The 22,702-nt window shown below is 40.3% G+C and overlaps 1 protein-coding gene across 1 annotated transcript in view; it reads left to right on the top strand.

The window, feature by feature from the left end:
• trioa (trio Rho guanine nucleotide exchange factor a) overlaps positions 1-22,702 on the top strand; it is a 68,508-nt gene that overhangs the window by 23,440 nt on the left and 22,366 nt on the right. Inside the window, exons 3-16 of the mRNA XM_029514989.1 lie at positions 3,844-3,918; positions 7,084-7,198; positions 8,777-8,969; positions 11,370-11,474; positions 11,688-11,884; positions 12,422-12,668; positions 13,421-13,543; positions 13,956-14,147; positions 15,803-15,934; positions 16,436-16,666; positions 17,429-17,551; positions 18,530-18,721; positions 19,327-19,496; positions 22,206-22,380. Coding sequence (XP_029370849.1) covers positions 3,844-3,918; positions 7,084-7,198; positions 8,777-8,969; positions 11,370-11,474; positions 11,688-11,884; positions 12,422-12,668; positions 13,421-13,543; positions 13,956-14,147; positions 15,803-15,934; positions 16,436-16,666; positions 17,429-17,551; positions 18,530-18,721; positions 19,327-19,496; positions 22,206-22,380 — 2,270 coding nt within the window. The remainder of the gene's footprint in view (positions 1-3,843; positions 3,919-7,083; positions 7,199-8,776; positions 8,970-11,369; positions 11,475-11,687; positions 11,885-12,421; positions 12,669-13,420; positions 13,544-13,955; positions 14,148-15,802; positions 15,935-16,435; positions 16,667-17,428; positions 17,552-18,529; positions 18,722-19,326; positions 19,497-22,205; positions 22,381-22,702) is intronic.

The following is a 22,702-nucleotide window of genomic DNA, read 5'->3' as shown; positions in this document are numbered from 1 at the left end:
TGCGTGTGTGTGTGTTTGCGTTGGCGTGTGTGTGTTCGTGCGTGCGTGTTTGGGTGGGTGTGACCTGGACACTCTATATTTAGCTGCTGTGCCACTTTCTCCAGTCCCTGTGCACAGCAGAGTACAGGGAAGTGATGCGGTTGGGTGGTTACCACTTTTGTGTTTAGTAGAAAAGAAAATCTAAAACCCTGACACCAGTTTAGTTTAAACTGGCTCATCTAAAGGAAAAAGCAGGTGTTTGCAAGGAGGGACTGATTTACAGTTGGAAGTCTGTGTGTATTTTTGGGTTTACAGAAGAGCATGTGTATCTGGGCAGATCCTAATCAAGCAGCCGTTAAATTTAGCTGTACAGAAGCAAATTCACAACGTGCTACAAGGTGCTCACTGTGAGCTTTCTCTCCTCCCCTTCAGGCATGCACACAGTTTTCTGCCTGTCATCTTGTCAACATTAGGTATTTCATTGACCTTTTGATTATTCCCCTGCTCAATGGCAGCCAGCCAATCAGGCCGCAAGTTTTCAAGCAACATCAAAGATGTCCCTGTCTTCAGAAGATGAATTGGTCTAAAAGATGCTGACTGTGTACATGCTCAACTTCACCTACAACACATGCACTCCTCAGACAACTATTAGTAGTAATACTACTAATGTTCAAATTTTTCTTTTCACAAAAAAATATTTTTCTTTCTAAAGAACTGAGTTCAATTCAAGACAGTGTGTGGGATTCTTTGGTTTTCTTTTTCTGCTAAATAGTATCTGAAATACACAGCTACTGTATAGACACTCTCTGCCATATTGACCTATCAACTGAGGTCAATATGGAAATGGTGATGCGGTGAGCCAGAAATTTTTGCAGCCTGTGTGGCAGGGAAAAACCACCAAAACTTTTCTTAGTGAAAAACAATTTCAGATATCTTTGCTGTATTTTATCCAGCTCCAACTTACCAGATATCAGGATTTGATTTTTTCTCTTTTTATGATGCAAAGATACATATTTGTAGGTTTTATGCTGTTAGTTTGACAAAAACAAGTTACCTGAAAATGGCATTTTGGTCAGCTTGAAATTTGTGATGCAAATTTTTTCACTGTCTACATTTAATCATGAAAATATATGGAAATTATTATTTACTCATTAGTGCCTGTAGAAATAATTAAGTTGTTCATGAAGTTTCAGGCCATCAATCAATCTGCTATTTGTTGCATTTCATCACATTGTCTGTAAAATGTTTTATAAACATTTTCATCGCAATTCATTAAAATCTAATGCTATATTCCCAATTAGTTTGTTTAATCTTAAAGTCTGATAATATATAAACTCAGATATGAAGACCTGTTATATTTCCTCCCTTTGTGTAAATATAAATGTACCCCCTTTGCACTTTGAATGGTTGGTCAGGAAAACTATTTAATTTGAATGAAAATAACATATCAAACACATTGTCCATCACAACTTCTCTTGGTGAGGACTGTTATTGCACATTTTTTGCTATTTTCACCATCTGATCACCAAACAATTCAGCAATCTGTAATTGGCTGACTCGTCAATAATAAAAGAAGAGTAAAAATAGAGAGGCCTTATTCTTGACCAGAAGAGAATTAGCATCTCATTTGCATACAGTCATAAATACAGCAGCACATTGTTAACAGAGATTGGAGAACAATTCACTCGGAGTGCCTGAGAGGGTTGTATGAGTGTGTGTTTGTGTGTGTTCGCTTTTGGCATCATAACAATAGTAAAAGGCCGACAGAGAGGTTACTCCTCCCTTTTCACATTGTACTTATTGTACTGTTATGTAATAAATGCAGTTTCTGTGTGTGTGTTTCTCAGCTCTCTCTGTAAGACACTGTAGACTTTTAATGTAGAGGGAGGAAGCAATTACATAACGTCATGTCCCCCCCCCCCCGATGCTGTATTGCATGCATCAGCCAGGGTGTTTGTGATGTACACTGATCCAATACACTTCGGCGAGAAACTCATCTCACAGGGCAAACTAGTGTCCATGTGCTCAGGGCACAGACCACATGGGCTCAAATACTGCATTTCCTTCCACTTCCCATTCTGAATTTACGCTGTCTCCACTGGTTATTTCTTATGAAGGCATAAAATAAGATGAAAAGCTCACATCTGTCATTTGTGAATGTGGCATGTGATGTTCAGGAAGAATGGACTATGAAGAAACATGAAAGACTGACAGTGAAAGAAAAGAAAGACACCTGTGACACTTACCCAATGCGTGACTCGTCTGGGTCATCACTCACAGAAATCAGACCTCTGCCTTGTCTGGAGGACAAAATCTGGGGCCATTCTGTCCACCTGCATGTGTGTTGAATCTTAGATGTGACTTTAATCACTTGAGGGAATTGTGTGTCTATACTTAGGAGCTGTTTGAACAAGTTTTCACTGATTGAATATCTCCAGATACTCATCCATTCAGTTCAGACAGAATATGAACAGCACCTGGGGGGCATCTTTGGCATTACCACACCCCTGAGATCCAGTTTGACATTTATAGGCCAGTAGTTTATAGTTCAGACTGTTGCTGTGGCTTTCTTTTCCATTTTTCCTATTTTTTTGAATGAATTCTCAGGCCTACTGTCAACGTCTTCACTTTATTCCAGATAAACCAATATGAAAAACACATCAGTCTTGTTATATCAAGAGACTGTTCCAAAGAATAAGCTACAGTTATTAGAGAGCCAGTGGTGATTAAACCTTTTATAAAGCAACTGGAGTTTAAGCCGCTATTGTGTGATTCATTCGTGAATATGTGCACGTCGTAGTAGACCTTTGATTTTCAGGAAAATGTCATGAAAAAGAAGTTTAAATGCATTTAAATGGATAAAGTAACTTCATTTATACTAATTTCCCCAGCTGACAGTTTGTTGGCGTAATAGTCTAATAGTACTATTTAGAAAATCTTCTGAATGCAGCTTGTATAGTAAGTGGAGGGAAATTTTCTAAGCTGAGATGTCTCAATTTCTGTCATGGATTTAGCCATTGACAAGAAAATGTATTGAATAGAAGCTGATGTTATTCCTAAATTATTTGTTCGGTCAGTCCATGGTTTTCCATTCTGTACAGACATTTGTCCTAAACAATCACCTTGCTGGTCCCAAGACATTTGTGGCTTTATGGAATACGTCTCATGAACTATTGGATAGACAGCAATGATATCTGGTGCAGACGTGCACGGTCACATCAAGATTAACTTCAATAACTTTGATGTACCCTGAAACCTTAAATTGCCCAGTGTTGTTTTATTACCACTGAAACCGCTGCATTTCCATTCAATCTATAACAACTGTTGACGATTAACGTGGTAAATGTTTTTATGCTAGTTTGCTAATGTCGGCATGCATCTCAAAACACTGATGTGCCTAGGTAAAGTCTCACAGAGGTGGTCTCATTAACTCTCTATTCAGCACATACGGATAGATCTGAGCATTCAGCTATTCAAGATGTGGGAATCCTCTTAATATCTTCAGTATTTTATGGTGATAAGATTGAACTGCAGTTAATGGGCTCTAAATAGCTACAACAGTTCTTTGTTTCCTCTGAACTTTCCCAGAATTTGGCCTCTCTTTGTCTTACCATTACTGTCCAACCACAGCCTGTGCTTCCTCTCTGAGCTCGTATGTGTGTGAGTGAGAGTGAGTGACTGTGTGTGGGAGAGACTTTTTCCTCATGATGCAAGCAATCTGAAATGGGACTCAATCCCATGCGTTTAAAAGTTGCAGATCTCAGATTCCAAAAAAATTGTTTTGTTTTGTTTTTTTTTCTCCCCCTCTTCATTTTAATCTGAGTGGTGTCTTTTCCTCTCTTTCCATTGTTTCTCTTCATCCAGGTTTCCGGAGAAATGAGGAGATGAGAGCAATGGAGGTGCTCCCCATCCTCAAGGAAAAAGTTGCCTTTTTGTCAGGTAAGAGTGTGTGTGTGTGTGTGTGTGTGTGTGTGTGTGTGTGTGTGTGGTATCACCAACCCAACCCAACCAGCCAACCCTGGCTGTCTGATCATGGCAGACAAGGCTAATGAAACATGAAGTACAGCCCTTAGTTTACACAGACATATAACCTCCAGTGTGCACATTCACAAATTTAAATGCAGAGTCTTTCTCTCTCTCTGTGTCTTGCTCTCTCTCTCTTGTGCGCACGCACACACATGCACCTATATTCAAAAATAATAAGTCCCTAACCCTTAAACTGCCTGCAAAAACTCAAGGGGTGACTTTGAGACCCAGACATTTAATCCTATGTGCTTCTATACACTCATTAATGTACACATAGTCACCACATGAAACTCAAAAAGACATCCATTGGTTTGTCAGTATCAGAATAGAGAGCTACAGCTGCCTGTGTCTTTGCTCCATTCCGATACACACAAACTGACACTTCTGCACACACACATGCTTGAGTCGTGCCAGGGAAAACTCGCAGGAGGCCGAGCTGGAGATATGGACTGCCAAGAACATCCAGCAGGATTATTTGTACAACACACAAAAACACATTATTCAGTTTGTACGTGTGTGTGTGTCTGTGTGTGTGAGTGAGAGAGAGAGAAAAAGTGTGCTATCATTACATGTATTCATGTGCAGGCAGATGCATTGGAAAAACCCGCATATAGCAAAAATTGCAGCAGGACCAAATGTAACAAAGTGTAAAACGTGCATGTGTGTGTGCACTCCATATTCTGACTCCTTTCGGGTTTCTTTGCGCGTGAAGCAAAGGTCACAAGCAGAAACACAATGATGAGGACAATGACTCAGACAAACAGATAGAAATTGAGAGAAAAGGAGAGACTGAGCGGCGTTAACATGGAGATGACTTACTGTCAGCTGCTGCATCCCTTAGTAGTTGCTGTTGGAATAATTGGCTTTGAAATGAAGGAGGGAGGGAGGTAGAGGAGGAACGGCCGGTGAAAAGGAGGCTAAATGAGCTAAGCTTATTATCCCAGATCTGGCCCCTTAATAAATCGGCCATGTTCGTCTGCACTCATGTTTCTCTGCTTGCCACGTGAGCGTTTGATTTTCTCTTCTGTGCAACTGGGTTGAGCCTACGGGCACGCAGCAACCCAACTGAACTCACTAATTTGAGGCCTGAGCGCAGTCAGCCTGTGTTTACAAGTTCCCACGTGAGTAAAGTAGCTCTGTGCTACTGCAACTGGTCTGAGTTATTGTCATTATCATTATTATTGTTATTGTATTATTCATTCATCCATCTTTTACTGCTTTTTATCCGTTTCTGGGTTGCAGGGGTTGCTGGAGCTAATCCCAGCTCACATTGGCATAGGGTGGGGTGTACCCGGGACAGGTCACCAGTCCATCACAAGGCCAAAACACAGAGACAGACAGAGACCAACAACCACTCACACGCACACTCAGGCCTACAGACACTTTAGAGTCACCAGTTAACCCAAACATGATGTTTTTGGATGATGGGAGGAAACCCCAGCAAGCACAGGGAGAACATCCAAACTCTGCACAGAAAGGCCCCAGACCCGGAAACCGCATAACTGAACCGCAACATTCTTTTTGTAGCGCACCAGCACTAACAACTATGTCACCATGCTGCTACCCTATTATGCCATGAGGCATTAGAAGACAGTAATATTGTAAACAAGCAAAAGGTCAAATGTGCAAAAAATGCACACAATGCAAAATTAAAGTAAACAGGAACAATTCCTGTGTATTCTAGGACATAGACATAGGTGCTAGAGCCGTAAAATAAAGCCAATGTTGAAGAGCCTTAAACCTCCACCTCCACTGTAAAAAGAAATCAAAAGAAGACAGGTTGTAAATAAGTCTGTGTAAAAAAGGTACTGTACTTGATTTATTGCCTCAGTAAACATTTTCTTAATGAGTTTATGGCTCCAGTCTCTAGTTTCAAGTCCATTTAGAGAAAATTAGACTGTAAAGCAGGGTATGCATTCGGGTGTGGCTACTGATTGACAGTGTACTACGCAATTGGGATACAGTACAGAGCATGTCAGAGCCAGTCCTCACTCTCCCCAAGCTCCACCTTCAACTCCAAATATGGTTTCTTCTAATTAAAAAACAAAAAAACAAATACCACATGGCTACAGCCAATTTACAAACTGAATTTAAAAACAGGAGTTCAAAAACCAATACAGTAGGTAATGCCTTAGTTGCTTGCCACTCGGTCTGGATTAAACCAATCTTTTGAAATTTGAATGTATGTATCAGTTTAACCACGTTAGCAGCACAGCTCAGGCCAAACTTATAGATATCAGTAGCTATTTGCTATTCCAGTTTGTACAGACATTCATGATCACTGGAGGTTGAATGCTGCTGTCTTTGGTAATCCTTTGACCTTTAATTTACTGCCACCAGCAGGTCAAAAGTACCAAATGGATTATCTTAACATCTACACAATGGATTAGCGCAAAACTTTGTACAGATGTTGACATTTCTCAGCTGATGTATCTTTTGTCATTGGAGACTCTCTGACTTTTCCTGCAGTGCGCTTGAACATAGATGCAGTAGTTTCCTTGTTAAATGTTGTATTTCAAATGATGAAGATTCTTTGGGAATTTTAGCTAAATTATTCCTCATGTTAATTATTCTCTGTCATGATTTCTGAGTCTCTGCTTCTTATTATGAGCACATTCTCTATGGACTTTCAGCACAGTGAATAGTAAATCAAATAGATGTTATGCTATATGTCTCACCAGCAGCTTTTAATTTAGCATGCTCGGCAGCTCACATTTAACCTAAAATTAATTTATTAGATTAGCAAACTTTCTAATGTATGGGGTATGTTTACATACATACTTTTAAATAAGCAAGAACCTGGCTGGAGTATAAAAGATATCAAAGTAGAAAGTATGTATTATTACTGTGTATTATTGGTGTTGGTAGGACACATACGATTGATTTGATTTACTATTTGCTCTGTTTCATGCAACATTCTGAATTGAAATATATGAAAATTTTGTGTAAGTGGGTTTACTACAACTTGACACGAGGCAATTTAAATACCCTCCAATAATTTCTGTCATGTTCCTAATGAAGCACTCTGCATGCATGTGTTTTTTGTGTGTGTGTGTGTGTGTGCACGCATCACTTCAGGTGGCAGAGACAGACGCGGTGGTCCAGTGTTAACGTTTCCATCACGCAGCAATCATGATAGAATACGAACGGATGACCTGAGGAGACTGATCGCCTACCTTGCCGGCATCCCCAGGTTACCAATTCCTTAAATTTACTCTGCGATGTGATTTGTGTGAAGTGTGCGTTCTTGTATTTTCAAAGAGAAGGATAGGCAATGTGTTGAAACGTATGAGCACCCAGAGCAAGTGGATGAGCCTCTCTAAGCCAACACGTGAGGGAGCTGAGAGGAACATGTGAGAGGCCAGAGAGAAAGAGAATAGCATCTAGGCTGCAGCAACATCTTTGCTGCCAAAAAAAAAAAATCATTTTTAGAGGCATAGTGAAATGCTGAGATGGAGAGGGAAGCCTCAGCTAAAAGGGTGATGCATAACAGAAAAAGAAATGAGGGAAGGAAGATGAGGGAGAAAGCAGGGAGAGGGAGGGAGGGAGGGTGGATTAAAACAGACAGCGACAGTGCGCATGTGTGAGGAGGTGTGTGTGAGCGAGCGAGTGAGGGAGCAAACGAGCAAGTGCGCGCGCGTGTGTGTGTGTGTGTGTGAAAGCAAAACAAAGTGTCGCAGTAGCTGAGGCAGTGCAGCAGCAGCAGTTACTGTGGACGAGTTGCTCCTCACCTCGCAGGTAAAGCATCTCTCCTCTCCATCTCTGTTATTTCTCTTTAATCTGCACACTTCTCTGCCCTCAACCGAGCTTCTCTCTATCTACTCTCATCCGCCTCTAAGTCTGTCATCACATTCTCCCTGCATGGTTTAAAATGTCAGTAAATTCCCGGTTAAGTCTCCTTCTTTTGACTTCATATTGTCCTGTAAGCCTTCAGTCCTCACTGCCATCACGCTTCATCTCTGAACCGTGTGGTTTTTGGTGACCAGGTGTTCTATTTTTGGGAAAGGCAGCATCTGCACGCTGGTGCACACTGGCCAGCTTCTGTAACAGGCTGTTACGGACAGAGAGAAAGGTTGGAAGAGGATGAAGCATTTGGAAATGCAGTGAGAGAAAGATGTCTAAACAATATTTATGATGATGTTCAAAGAGAATGGAGGCGTATTGTATCTGTCTAATTGGAGAAGGTCAAGAAGCTATGAATTAGAATTTCATGTGGCAAAGACTCAATGGATGAAGCCAAAGTGATAGCAATGATTGTAGTTTCAGGTGAGTCAGTGTAGTTGATGTGTGTTCTGTGATAATGATGTCAGCCTGTAGAGAACACCACAGGGACTTGAGGCAGCTGATGCACAAATGTGCTGATTTGTCTTTGTCTTTTTATGCACACGTTTGTGAGTCATTCGTCGCCGATTTCTGTGTGGGTGTGGGTGTCTGTGGGTGCGTGGGTGGGTGGGAGGTTGTTTGTTGCGCAGGCTTCCCACAGTATAGAAAATGCGTCATCTCACTCTTTCTGATTGTTTTTCCTTCTCTTCATCATTTTTTTCTGTTTTCCTTTCTATCACCCTCTTCTCTCTCTTTCCACTCCATCATCCCTCTCTCATCCTTTCCCACGCCTGTCATCTGTCTCCTCTCTCTCTCACTGGATTATACTCTCCAATCTCTCTCCGCCCCTCCCTCCCTGTCTCACATCCCTCCTCCTCTCCTCCTCGTCCTCCTCTCTTCTCTTTAATTCCTCCCACTCTCGCTGACCTCGATCCCCATCCATTCGCAGCGAGGAGGTGTGTAAACATGGCTTCACAGTCATCGTTGATATGCGTGGCTCCAAGTGGGACAGCATCAAGCCTCTGCTGAAGATCCTGCAGGAGTCGTTTCCGTCCTGCATCCACATCGCCCTCATCATTAAACCAGACAACTTCTGGCAGAAGCAGAGGACCAACTTCGGCAGCTCCAAGTTCGAATTCGAGGTGAGACAACAGAAGCCTGCTGGTCATCTATGCTGTGCTGCATTCGTTACAATTGTGAAGCTCATCTACTCTGTGGCTGCCACTTGGTCAAAAAAAGTTGTTGACGTGGTTTTAAACCTGTAGATAGAGGGGGCCCACATGTGCACAATGATACAAAATGAAATGCCAGAGCAAAAAGGAAAAAAAAATGTGGATCACATTGATGCTTGATACAGTCAAAGCAAATATCAAATCATATTTGACCCTGCACATTCAGCATGCTGTTGTACATTTTAAAATCCCACAAATATAGAGAAATCTGTGCCCTTTTATATCTTGCGCGATTTGAAGCTGTGTTACAAAAGGTGAAAATCATTTTCCCTCCATTTGCCATCAGCTGATCTGTGATGTCGACTGCTGCACCCGCCTCCCTCTTCACCCGCCCCCTAACTGCTCATTTTTCATTATTTTCCTCCCCTTCTGGCTTTGGATGTATACATCAACCGCCAGCTGTCTACCATGGGAGAAATGTCATCATACTCAACAAGAAAAAAAAAACTAAACACAGCAAAATCACAAGGCCAAGTGTTTGTGATGCTGTCATTCAAGCATTAGAGAGCATTCTCACAGCTAATTTATGGATATATTCAGAAGAACGGGCAGATTTTAACATTCTGACTATTTCATAGTTATAAACTGGAAGAAAAATGCACATTGGTGTGCTTGCTTTGAAAATCTCAGAGCATGGGTTAAATGAGGCCTCGAAAACTATTTCCCACCTTCCTGTTTGATCTGTCATTAGAGAAACTAGATCACTGTGATAACGATAAGCCTTTCATTCACAGTAGTGCAAAGTGTGCTTGATTATAGGTTAGGTTATATACTGTTATATCATATAATTGTCTGTATTATAATTGTTTCCCTTTGGTGCCTTATTACAGCTAGTTGAGTGAACACACTGGTGTGGAAATTGCTCCAAATGCTCAGGTTTTTACACACAGTTGTTTGATGTTGCCACATTATTAATAACCAGATGTCATAGGGCTAGCTACAATTATCATCGGCTACCTTGTCTTTCGTTGACTGAATACAGTGCATATATGCCTGCTTATCACCACCTGATCTCATACATGCTGTATGTATTCATTTTATATTTATGATTTCTGAAAATGTAAGTTTTCATCTCCATCCTACATAAATGTGACTATTGCCAGGATGACGCATTTGTCATCCTGTAAGGGTTTGCATGTTCGCATGTGCAAAATTTTCAACAATAACACTAAGCATGTGTTTGTGCATGTGCATCAATAATTATCTGCTCGCTTTGTAAAAATGAAACGTGGAGGGTAGATTTCTTGTCGTTCTCCTCTTAGCGCCCTTCCTGTCGAATTTAGGCATAAAGAAAAGGGGCAGTGAGGCATGGCAATGAGAGTTGACTGCTAAATATTACTTGAACAAACTTGACAAAGCACAAATCAATTAACTTGAACAACAATAGTGAACAACGTAGTGTCAGTATTTTCTCCTGGCAAGAGCCACAGTGGCTTTTTACCCAAGGACAACAGTGTGTCTGCATTGTTTGGCCTACACAAAGCGATCTAGCGATCGTTCTGTCTCCATCCATCTCTGGACATGTGTGTGGGGGTGTTGTGCGGAGGTGGCTTAGCAGAAGCACAGAGGCATTGAAACCAAGCAGGGAGACATTTCCTCCCTGGATCTCTGAAATTGATATTGTAATATGCAGTTGTTGTGAAGCAAGGACTTTTATTTTCATTTCACTGCAAAGGGAAGGAGAACCAGATCGAAGCAAATCTGTGCCAAGGTCTTTCATTTTGCAAGTAACAGAAGAAAACACGGCAGTTTTATAATGCAATGCAGCTGTGCTGAATTTAATCGAGAGAAAGAAGATAAAATGTGCTGACATGCTGTTATTGATGTGTTATGTGATAAATTTCATGGTGTCTGCTAAAAATCATATCTCTGAATCTCTGAACCTGCTGTAATTTGAAAAAAGTCTCTGTTCCCAGTATTTTGGAGCTACGGGTTGGTCATATCTGTTCTAAATAAAAACATTTTAAACAGCATAACACATAAGGAGGAATGGGGAAAGATGGGAAATTAGCTCTGAACTAAATGACATTAACATAAATCTACTTTAATTCTATTGTTTTGGGGTTTTTTCTTTGTTTGTTTGTTGTTGTTTTTTTTTCTTTCAGGCATATTTTACTTTTAGCCACTAACAGACAAGAGACAGGAAAGTGAGGGACACAGAAAAACAGGGGAAGAGATGCACCAAAGGGCCACTGACTGGTTTTAAAGGCCAGCTCTAAACCCTGATGTCGTGCTCATTGCTTGGTGAGCTACTGGGATGTTCTGCCTTTTCATCTCAGAAACATTTTACTTTTATCTCTCTTGTTTTAGACCACCATGGTGTCGCTAGAGGGTCTGACAAAGGTTGTGGACCCTTCCCAGCTGACGGCGGATTTCGATGGCAGTCTGGACTACAACCACGAGGAGTGGATAGAGGTCAGATTGCCCACCCATTCAGCCATTTGAGGCTGTGTACGTGATCTGTATATATATATCCTAAAATTCCTGAAATCCCAAGTAACATTCAGAAGAAAAAGAACCATAGTCAACAAGCAGATGACAAGACAGGACACTGCAAAAAAATACCTAGAGAAGAAAAGAAATGACTGACTTACTGAAATATAGTCAGATTAATTTTACTGTGTGCAGGTGCGTGTGGCGTTCGAGGAGTTCTCCGGTCATGCCACCCAGATGCTAGCCCGACTGGAAGAGATGCAAGAAACTGTGTCGAGGAAAGATTTTCCCCAAGACTTGGAGGGAGCCAGAAGGATGATAGAAGAGCATGCCACCCTGAAGAAGAAAGTTATAAAAGCTCCGATAGAGGAGCTGGATACTGAGGGACAGAGGTGAACAAGCACTTCAAGCTTCTGTTTATTGGTCAAATTGTGACTAAAGGTGGCTAGATAAGAGGCCAGAGGCTAGCTTGTGGTCAAAGTTTTCCTTTTCTGCTTCTTATTCCTTCTTTCTCTCAGCTTATCTCTTTTTGTGCCTCACATGTTGACTGCTGTTCTACAGTCTTCAAAAGCTATTCTTGCGCAGCCAATTGCATGAAATTCCTGTCAACTTCAAATTTAAATGTTAATTCCGTTCAGGTGAAGCTTACTTTATTTGTCACATCAAGGAACAGTTTGAGGAAGATGTGGAGAAACATAAAAGACTTTGCTCATATGTATGAAACTAAGTACAAAAATATAATGTAAAATTATCATTATGGAACATTTGTGTCTTACTTTCTGTCTTACTTCTGTTGATGTGATGTTAGTCTATCTCATTTAACATATTTCACATCAAAGAGGACTTAAAACTTTCCTCTTTTAGAAAACATAACACGGATATGAGTAATACAAACCAGAAATCAAACCCCATATTAAATCCACCTCCAGGTTGCTGCAGCGCATCCAGAGCAGTGAGTCTTTCTCCAACCGTAATGGCAGCAGCGGCAGTGGTGGTAGCAGCAGTAGTGGCAGTGGAGTCTGCAACGCTGACACCCAGGGCCTGGTGCCCCGGATCACCCAGCTGCTGGACAAGCTGCACTCAACTCGGCAGCACCTCCACCAGGCATGGCATGTCCGCAAGCTCCAGCTGGACCAATGCTTCCAGCTCCGTCTGTTCGAGCAGGATGCAGAGAAGGTCGGTGCATGAAGGCAGCATGGGTGTTCCACAGTATAAACAGTGATAATCCATACCACAGCTGGCAATTGCTGCAGGGCAGACAACTGCTGATAGAATCAAAAACATAATTACACCCAGAGAGAAGCATTGATTTATGCTCTGTTTAAATTCATGTCCTTTTTAATTTGCCCTTCCAACAGCAGCTTCAACTTAATTTCACAAATAAAACAGGAGATAAAAACTAAGTGGCTTCGCCCTCCACCACATACTCAAGTGGAGTATTGCATCTGCACATACACAGCTACCTAGTCTGATTTCCACCCAGGTAATGACAGCTGCGGCACAAAGTAGAAGGAGATGGGGAGAGAAATTCAGAGATCCATGTTTGAGTGAGTGGAATAAAATAGCAGGTTGCAGCAATGGGAGCGAGAGCTGCAGTCTTGGATACACTGCAGTAGTAGGAGCTTGTTGCTAGGACACCATAGGCCACAAGTTGTTCTCTACAAGAGCCTGAGAGGCTACTACAGAAGCAGTCCATCTCTCTGTATTCTGGCCTGGGAGGATGACAACTATGAGTAAACTGCAACACTACACAAACATACACACTCTGGTCCATCCACAAGTTAAGTGGCAGCTGTTTGTTTTTACCTCCTTTTGCAATGATGTGTGAAAGTGCGCCTGTACCTTGTGTGTATTTGTTTTTATTAGGCCAACTAACTTTTTTTTTTTATGTTTTCTCTGGTTGTTTGTCTGTCATCCCCATGCCTCAGATGTTTGACTGGATCATGCACAACAAGGGTTTGTTCCTGGCAGGCTACACAGAGATTGGCAACAACCACCCCCACGCTGTAGAGCTGCAAACCCAGCACAACCACTTTGCTATGAATTGCATGGTAAGACACTCACACTGTCATAATGCTTTTTTGCCCTCAAGGATTATCAAGTCCTTGCTCTCCACTTTATTATCATATAGGGCACTTAGTGTTAACCTCTACTACTGTGTTTGGGTGTTTGGAACTGCATGTTTTCTGTGTTAGCATCAGCACAACCAGGTATTCAGTAATCCTATTCTTTTATCCACAGCCAGCCTTACATAACTGTTATGAAACTGTTGTTTATGTGTGGATGAGAAATGATGGCAACAGACGCACAGATAGCCCCTCGCCTCACTCCCTCTGATTTACTTAAACAGTGCTCAGTTTCATCCTTTCCTCCCATTCCTTCATCTGTCGGACATTTCCATTTCTACATATCCCCTTTTTTAAAAATTAACTCTTATCCCCTTCTCCTCTGTGTCCTGCACAGAATGTGTACGTAAATATCAACCGCATCATGTCAGTTGGTAACCGGCTGCTGGAGTCCGGCCATTACGCCTCCCAGCAAATCAAGCAAATCTCAGGCCAGCTGGAGCAGGAGTGGAAGGCCTTTGCTGCAGCACTGGATGAACGCAGCACGTTGCTGGAGATGTCCGCTAGCTTCCACCAGAAGTGTGACCAGGTGAGTTGGAAACGGATGTACCAACACAGATTTAAGTGCAACTAAAGATTATTAAAAATAAACTGCCAGAATAAAATGTGAGAAATGTCTCTCACTAGTTTATAGAGCCGAGAAGTCATGTTTTTATCTGCGCGTTTTTTTTTTTTTTTGTTTGTTTGTTTTTTTTTTTTTTTTTTAATAAACTGTGATATTGAGTTTACTGACATTTAAGAAAGACAAGTGCAATACATCCTCACTGAAAATTTAAATCAGCAAATCTTTGGCATTTTCCCTTTTAAAATTACCGAAGAAATGCTGGATACCTGTTGGGATCTCCCAGTAGGAGCTGGCAAATGTAAGAATATAATCAAGAATTTCTAGCCATGCATGACAAAGACTTTATTTTTGCTACCATGATAATGTGCTGCAAAGATAATATGCAGTTTTAAGGGAATGCTACATCATCATCATTTTTGCCATTGACAACATCAAAAAATTCTTCCGGGAGATCAAAGCCATAAGACAGTTTTATTCATTTGACTGCAGGAACTAACTGTCTTCTATGTATTTCATACTAAGAAACACTGAACAAAATCTGAGATAAGCAGGAGTCATGCTTTTCATTATTTATATATCACATAATATCGAGAAAAAAAAAGCATAATTCTTAACTGCTCTGGAATATTTCATCTATAGTTTAGTCTTACTATTAAATAAAAGTCACTTACCTCCTAGATTGTTTTTGAACTAAGCTAGACTTCTTCGGAACTGGATTTAATATCCCCGTGAGGAACCCTGTGAACCTCACTGAGGTCTTCACCTTCAGTGTTTTTAATGTATGCACATGGACACACATATACTCTCTCCTAGTTGTAAAATACCCATATGGCTTCATTAAATCTATAAAGGTCTCACATGTGCCTTGCATAAACATATTTATATGCGCAATGTAAGTAAAGCATTTGTTACCTACTGTTTATTCCTGTCTGTGCTCATTAGTTGGACCACTATGGAATGATTCATAGGCTGAAAAAGCACAGAAACAGAATCCCAACAAGGGAGCATGGGTGATACGACTTTTCTGACCTGGAATATTGGCATCACCAGGCCAGCCTTTCATGGTTAAGAGCTGAAATAGGAACAACCTTTTCCCCTGAGGTTTTCACTGCTTTTTTCTCCTCCATTCATACACCGAATATTTGTTTTAAAACTTTGCTCCACTACTGTATCTTATTCCAGTTATCATGGGAGAGATCAAGGGCATTATCAAGGGCATTAATGAGATGGATTTCACTTGAGCTTTTTGCTATCTTTTTGAGAGCAAACTCAGTAGTTGTTTTGTTTGCCTTGCCTTCTGCAGGTGGGTACAGATACTTTTTAGAAGTTGCCACAGGTCAATAAGCAGCACATTCAGCCATAGATTATTCTTCTGAAATAGTCTTAAGAGAGCTCATTAACACACAAAGATATTCCTGCATTTTATGTCCAGGAATAGTAAAGAAAATGCCTCCCAGGCAAGTTCATGCACTCCAACGTATGTCTGATTAACATGTGACTTGCGCGGAGAGCACAACTATCTATACAGCCCCAGTATCTCATGATGTGTCTCATGTCAAGTACTTTACATCAGAGGATCAATTTGCACAAATGTAAGAATACATTTTGTCCCTCTGCAGTACATGAGTAATGTGGACTCATGGTGTAAAGCATGTGGTGAGGTGGATTTGCCCTCCGAGCTACAAGACCTTGAGGATGCCATTCACCATCACCAAGGCCTGTATGAACACATCACTGCTGCTTACTCTGAGGTAAGCTCACAATTAATCCTTATGAAGGTATAAAATAAGCAAAAATTAGTGAATGCATGTTTCTTTCATCAGGATCAGCAGCAATGCCTATTTATGTGATAACTTGAATGAATTTGCATCTATATCATATAACATTGTTACTTAAGTTTCAAAATTGCAGTTATATTTTCTGTGTTATCAGAAGCTAACTCACACAGTCACTGTGGTAAATTGTGCCTATTAGTGGGAAATAAGCTTATTAGAGGAAGTTTAGGCATTTTAATACAGCATAAAGGCAAAATAAAAAGCTTTCTCTTTTGCAGTTCTGTAAAGCTGAACTCTACTTCAAATGTAATTTTAATTAAATGACTGCATTAATGCTAACAGTATTACTGCACAGTGCAAGATATAGCTACTCTGTGTTTCTCATCCCCCCTTTGTGATACCTTCAGTTATTATTTCTCTTTTTAATTTGTGTCAGTGTAGGAGCTGTCAATAATGGGTGCAATCAATTTTCTTCAGGTGAGCCAAGATGGCAAAGCACTGTTGGATAAATTGCAGAGGCCTTTGACCCCAGGCAGTGCTGATTCATTGACGGCATCAGCAAACTACTCAAAAGCGGTGCACCACGTCCTGGACATCATCCACGAGGTGCTACACCACCAGAGACAGCTGGAAAACATCTGGCAGCACCGCAAAGTGCGGCTGCACCAACGTCTGCAGCTCTGCGTCTTTCAGCAGGACGTCCAGCAGGTACACTTACCCACCAAACATTCTGCTTATAGGTTTTTGTTTATATGCATGAACAGGTTTGTTCCAATTCAAGGATAAAACTGTAGCATTTTTTTTTCATATTATTTATATATTTATTTTTTATTTTATTTCATTTTTTCAGCCTAGCATAAGAGGGTCAGACAGTAATAGCAGAAAATAGCAGGGTAGCTTACTGGGTAGAAGGATTGTACTCTTAATAGAGGGTTTGATCTCAGTTGCAGCCATGTTTCCTATCAAAATGTCCTTGAGCAAGTTGCTGGAACCTTACGTCTGCACCCATCATGTCTTCCTGTGGAAGGAAACTTGGATAAATGCCTGAAATGTAAATGCTCTCTGCATTATAAATGACTGAAAGCAGTTGTAATGAGCATGGTATTATCAAACTGCCCAATATGATAATGCAATTGCTTACTGTCCTAAAAAAAAATCCTGGGCTTTCCTAAGAATGGTGCCATGGCAACAGTTGCTATGGCAATTGAATTGGGTCATATGTCCAAGCAGATGCTGTTTCTATCTATTAATGCTGTGAAGGACATGGAGCAGGCTGAAGAGTATGAGCAGAAAGGCTCAGTGCACCACCTTGAAAGACACTGATAATCGGTCAATCCTCTTCTCTTTCGCACTCTTTCACACAATTTTCACCAGCACTTAAGACTTAACTACCACCCTAGAGCGCCCCCTTGTGTCCTCTTACTCTAAGGCACGTACTTAACTTTCTGGACCTATGATCTCATTGCTCAGGTGCTGGACTGGATAGAAAACCATGGTGAGGCCTTTCTCAGCAAACACACAGGAGTTGGAAAGTCCCTGCACCGAGCCCGAGCTCTGCAGAAACGGCATGAAGACTTTGAGGAAGTGGCACAGGTAGATCACTTCTCTACTGACTCTTGTACTGTCCACCAGGGTCATCTGTTGATGTTGTGTAATCCCACAATATCAGATGGATACAACTTTTTTTATGCAGGTGTACAAATTAGGATCATATTGTGTTTTACCTATTTTTTAAGTTCAGTTTTAATGTTGAGTGAAGTTGTTTTACGCAAAGCAACTTCAACACCAGACAATAAGATTATAACTAGAAAGAGGATATGAGACTTTACTCCTCTAAAAAAAATTTAAAATGGTCGTAGTTATTAATGAAACACTGCCATGTCAATATACAGAGAAGATTTGCCGCTTTTTGCCATAGCCCCTATTTTTCTGCTTAAAACTTTTAAAATGATCCCATAATTCCACATTTTTAATTTTCATTCTGCTGTATTTCTTTGATGCTTTTAGTTACTAGTTACTGTGCAAATAGCAATGTTAGATACAAAAAAGTTGAAATGTAATGCACTGTCAAATGCTAAACTTCTCAAATATTAAATTATCCAAATTAGCTTCACCTTACCCAACAACAACAGCAAAAGTAGTAAGAAAATACAAATTTCTCCCATATAATTTACTGCGAAGCCATTTAGTTTAAATACTGGGATTTGTTCTTTAGGCTCCCCTTTAGGCTGGATATTAAATGCCTGTCTGAAATGTTTGCTCAGTCTTAAACCAAAGATATTAATATCAACCTTTAAAAGCCCAGCTTTAATATAAGAATTTTTTTATGCATCTTTCTCTTCCTCTTTCTCTCACCATCACACACTCTTTCTATATTTCTCTGTGTTTTCTTGCTTTAGTTATCTCTGTGCAGCTCTACTATCATTGGCTTTATCAGTGTCCTCTGCATATCCTGTTTTCTCCCTGCCTTTGCTGTCACACGCTCTGCTCATCTTCAAGGTTAAATACATTTTTGCTTGAATTGTCTCCCTTGACCAATCCATCTCTCTCGTTCCTCCGGCCTCGATGTAGAACACATACACGAATGCAGACAAGCTCCTGGAGGCAGCTGAGCAGCTGGCCCAGACAGGAGAGTGTGACCCAGAGGAGATATACCAGGCCGCCCACCAGCTCGAAGACCGAATCCAAGACTTTGTTCGCCGTGTGGAGCAGCGCAAAGTTCTGCTGGACATGTCTGTCGCCTTCCACACACACGTCAAAGAGGTAGGTAGGGAGGATGACGTAATGCCGAAGTGGATGGTGGGCTGTGTGTTTATGTGGATGAGAGCTTTCACAGTGCTCTTTGAGCAAGAAGGAAATGATTATCAGATAAAATGGAAAATACATTTTGTGTTTTCTTTCAGGTAGTTACACAGAAATGAGCACATTTTTGATCCTCAGCCTTTAAAAATAAAATAAAATTTAGGATTAGTTTTAAATGGAGGTCAGCAGAGGTCAGTTGGTTGAATTGTGACCATAAAGTTTGGTAAGAGACTCATTGGAATTAATTAATGGAACTCAGTAGCCCACCATGAAACAGCTTTCATAAATGTGAGAGAAAGAGGAAATGGATATTAACATGTAATGGTGCAGCTACAATTTGTGGTCACAGAAAGAAGAGAGAGAAAACAGACAGGTGCAAGTGTTGGCTTAGTTGCAAGTCAAACATCATTTGTCACAGCTTCGTAATAGAGATTTTTCAATTTCACACAAGTCTACCTAAATAAGATATGAATGACACTTACAGAAACATGAACAAAGTCTAAGAACACTCCGTGCTGTAACTGAAATATATGAATTTATACAATATTTCAACATTTTTGTTGTAGCTGTGGACGTGGCTTGAGGAGCTTCAGAAGGAATTGCTGGATGACGTTTACGCAGAGTCTGTGGAGGCTGTCCAAGATCTCATCAAACGCTTCGGCCAGCAGCAACAGACCACGCTGCAAGTTACTGTCAATGTCATCAAGGAAGGAGAGGACCTCATCCAGCAGCTCAGGTAGAGAGAAACACACATGACTAATAATGAAACCATAGCAAAGGGTTAAGCAGTAGCTTTCTGTAAAAAGCAATTCGATGGAATGGAAGACAACTTTCAATAAACTTTCGATGAAGCTCCTAAGGACACTATTGAGCCATTTTTTGAGACTTAATTTTTCTAGATGCACTGACAGCTTGTTTTCTCAAGCTCAAAATAAATGTAAAATACAAAACTGATAGGGATATTAAATCAGCATTCATTTCTGGTTTAGTCAGAATCTGACCACAGCCTAACTAGAAATCGAGTAAAACAAAGCAAACCTCAAGCATACCTCAAACATATATATATATATATATGTCCTTAACTATCTCTTTTAGTCTGTGTCATGGAATATTGACATTGAATGGAGCTCTGGCAGAGTATCTGAGACATGCACAGATTTGGATTTAATGTGTAAGCAGGGTAAGGAGCTAAATATAAGCAATGAAATAGTCTGTCAGGATAATTTTGAAAAGATAAAAATTAGATGCATGAAAACTGAAAAACAGAAGGATGGGAGGAGGTGTTGGAGAGATGGATGCAGTTGACCCTCACTTTTCAGTTCTATTTTTATACAGAGGATGTTCCAGTCCCTCTTCATCCACCGCCCTTTTTTCCTCTCCTCTCTCTGTTTTCCTCTCTCTCTCTCTCTCTCTCTCTCTCTGCTGTATTGGCTCCACGGTGAATTCTTACATAAATCTGCTTTCAGAAATGCTTGTCTAATTGTGTGGCAGTCTCCCCAGGAGGCAAATTTAACTATTCACATCTTTTACTTGTGTGAGTGCGTGAGAAAGAGGGAGACCTTTGTATGTGTGTTCATGAATGTGCGTTTAAGTGGGAGTGCATCTGTCACGCTGAATAATCAACCTGGACCCAGTCAGAATCTGTCACTGTCTCTGCCAGCTTGTGTGTCCAACTGAGTCTATTTGACCTGTTTTACTTTTAACCTTTAAAACCTTGTGGTCAGACTGTGATATGCATGTATTCCTCACCTTCAGTATACCCTGTGCACTGTTAACCTCTACATTCATTTAGGAGTGGTGGGACACCATTCCTTCATATTTCTTTTTTTTTTTGTTGTTGTTGCCGCATTTCTCCACCTTCACAGCACAATCTGGTAATGAGCATAATGGGGTCGATGAGCATTAGTCAGTGTTTCCTGGAAAATAGACCAGCAACCTATCCAAGAAAAGGTACTTATTAGCTTAAGCTAACTCATCATAGATTTTAGAAGTTAAATAGACATTCGCAAAGCTAACAGCCAGCTAACGTTGCGTAAAACATACCAGTGGTTTAGGTTAATTAGGCCCGGTGCCAACTCAGTGGCACATGAGCGTGAGCAAACTAATTGATTGCATTGATGATGCCATGATGTTTTAACTGCTAACTACATTTTCAGATGAATTGGGGATCACCTTGCAGCATGTATGCTGCTCAGCATCAACAGGCTACCTCTGGGAGAATGTCCCTCCAACAGAGCCTTAGAGCTCTATAAAAAGCCAAGAAAAATTCAATGTTTGAGCCTGGATGCAAATTTTGCCACCGATTCTACAGCCCCATCTAGCTGTTCAAGAAATTGTTATTTATTATTTTTATTTAATTAATTTTATTATTTAAATTATGTATTTTTTCCTTTTTACATTCAGCCTTTATCTGACTTTGTATATGGCTGAGATGTATAGGTTTTAGTGGTTGTAAGGAAAAAAAGCCATTTTCAGCTTTTCAGCAAAAATTATTTAGATGGAAAATAAAATGAGGAAAAAACATCTCATATCTGGAGACCATAATCAAAATCCAAATCCATGGAATAACATGAATACATCTCAGAAGGATTTTTCAAACTCAGTTTAGTGTTTTGATAAGCCGTTTAATGGTTCACATATTTTTCAGATTGTGAAGGTTGTTTTAAAAACAGACCAAAACTAAACAGTCCTTGTCTGTTTAACAACTGCTTTTCATATTTCATGAAAAGTAGTTGCTAAGAGTTGTAGTTCCCATAAACAAACTGCCAGCTCTAGAGCAATAGAAATAAAGATTTCAAGATGTAAATTTCATGAGTAAGGTAACAGCTAAGAATGGTCTTTGGATTAATGCAGCAACATTAATATGAACATTTAAGTCTGTAAGAGTACTTATTTTGACCTATCAATACATGTAAAGTCTGTTGATATCTGATGATACAGTGTCCTTAGAACAGTAGATAAATTTATCTTCACTTTTGTGTATTACGTTGATATTTAATTCTTTAACCAATGTTTTTATTAAAATGTAAGAGCAAAGTGGCCAACACTTTGTTGGTCATAACTGAAAAACTGCAGGTAATTTTTTTTGTTGTTGTGTTTTTTTTTTTTTTCAGTTGAAATGAAAAAGGAAATGAAAATGATTTAAAAAAAACAAACAAAAAGGATTAAAAAGAAAGGAAGAAGGGGTGGAAATTACATGCACAAATATAGCAAAAATTACAATCATGATTTGGTAATCACTGACCAACTATCTGAAAATAAAAACAAAATTACAACTCTTCTATAATCTGCTTGTTTGCTTTATTACAGCTAGATAAACCGCTGGATGCTGAGCTAGGCAGCAGCTTTAAGTTTACATGGCATCGAGCCCAACAGTGACTTTATAGCTGTTGTTTTAAGCGCAATGCCTCTTTCAGCTTATTTTTTAATTGTGCTTCAATTCTAGGGACTCTGCCATCTCCAGCAACAAGACACCCCACAACAGCTCCATCAACCACATCGAGAGTGTCCTGCAGCAGCTGGACGAGGCCCAGGCCCAGATGGAGGAACTCTTCCAGGAGAGGAAGATCAAACTGGAACTCTTCCTGCAGCTTCGCATCTTTGAGAGGGACGCCATTGATGTGAGCCTGCTTGGGATTAGGGGAGCCTGTCTGTTTTTTGTTACTATACATATGTTATAAGTGTGCGTTTGAGCAACTAATGGTGGCGCAAAGACATTAAACCATTGTAATGAAATTATATTTAACCTGAGCTTGGTACAAAGTCAGGAAACAGAATGAGAGTCTTCCCTTCTGACTAGATGTTTTGGTATCATATGATATCATTTTGTCGTGTCATGATATCATGCAAAACTGTACACATTAGCGCTGCACGACAATGCATGAGAATGACAATCATTCTCCCTGGGAAAGATAAACTTTGACTTTTCAGTGACTATAATTC

The sequence above is a fragment of the Echeneis naucrates genome, chromosome 11 (assembly GCF_900963305.1).
Source record: "Echeneis naucrates chromosome 11, fEcheNa1.1, whole genome shotgun sequence".
NCBI classification, from domain to species: Eukaryota; Metazoa; Chordata; class Actinopteri; order Carangiformes; family Echeneidae; genus Echeneis; species Echeneis naucrates.
The sequence above is the reverse complement of the archived record's forward strand: the minus strand, read 5'-3'. Positions and strand labels throughout refer to the sequence as shown.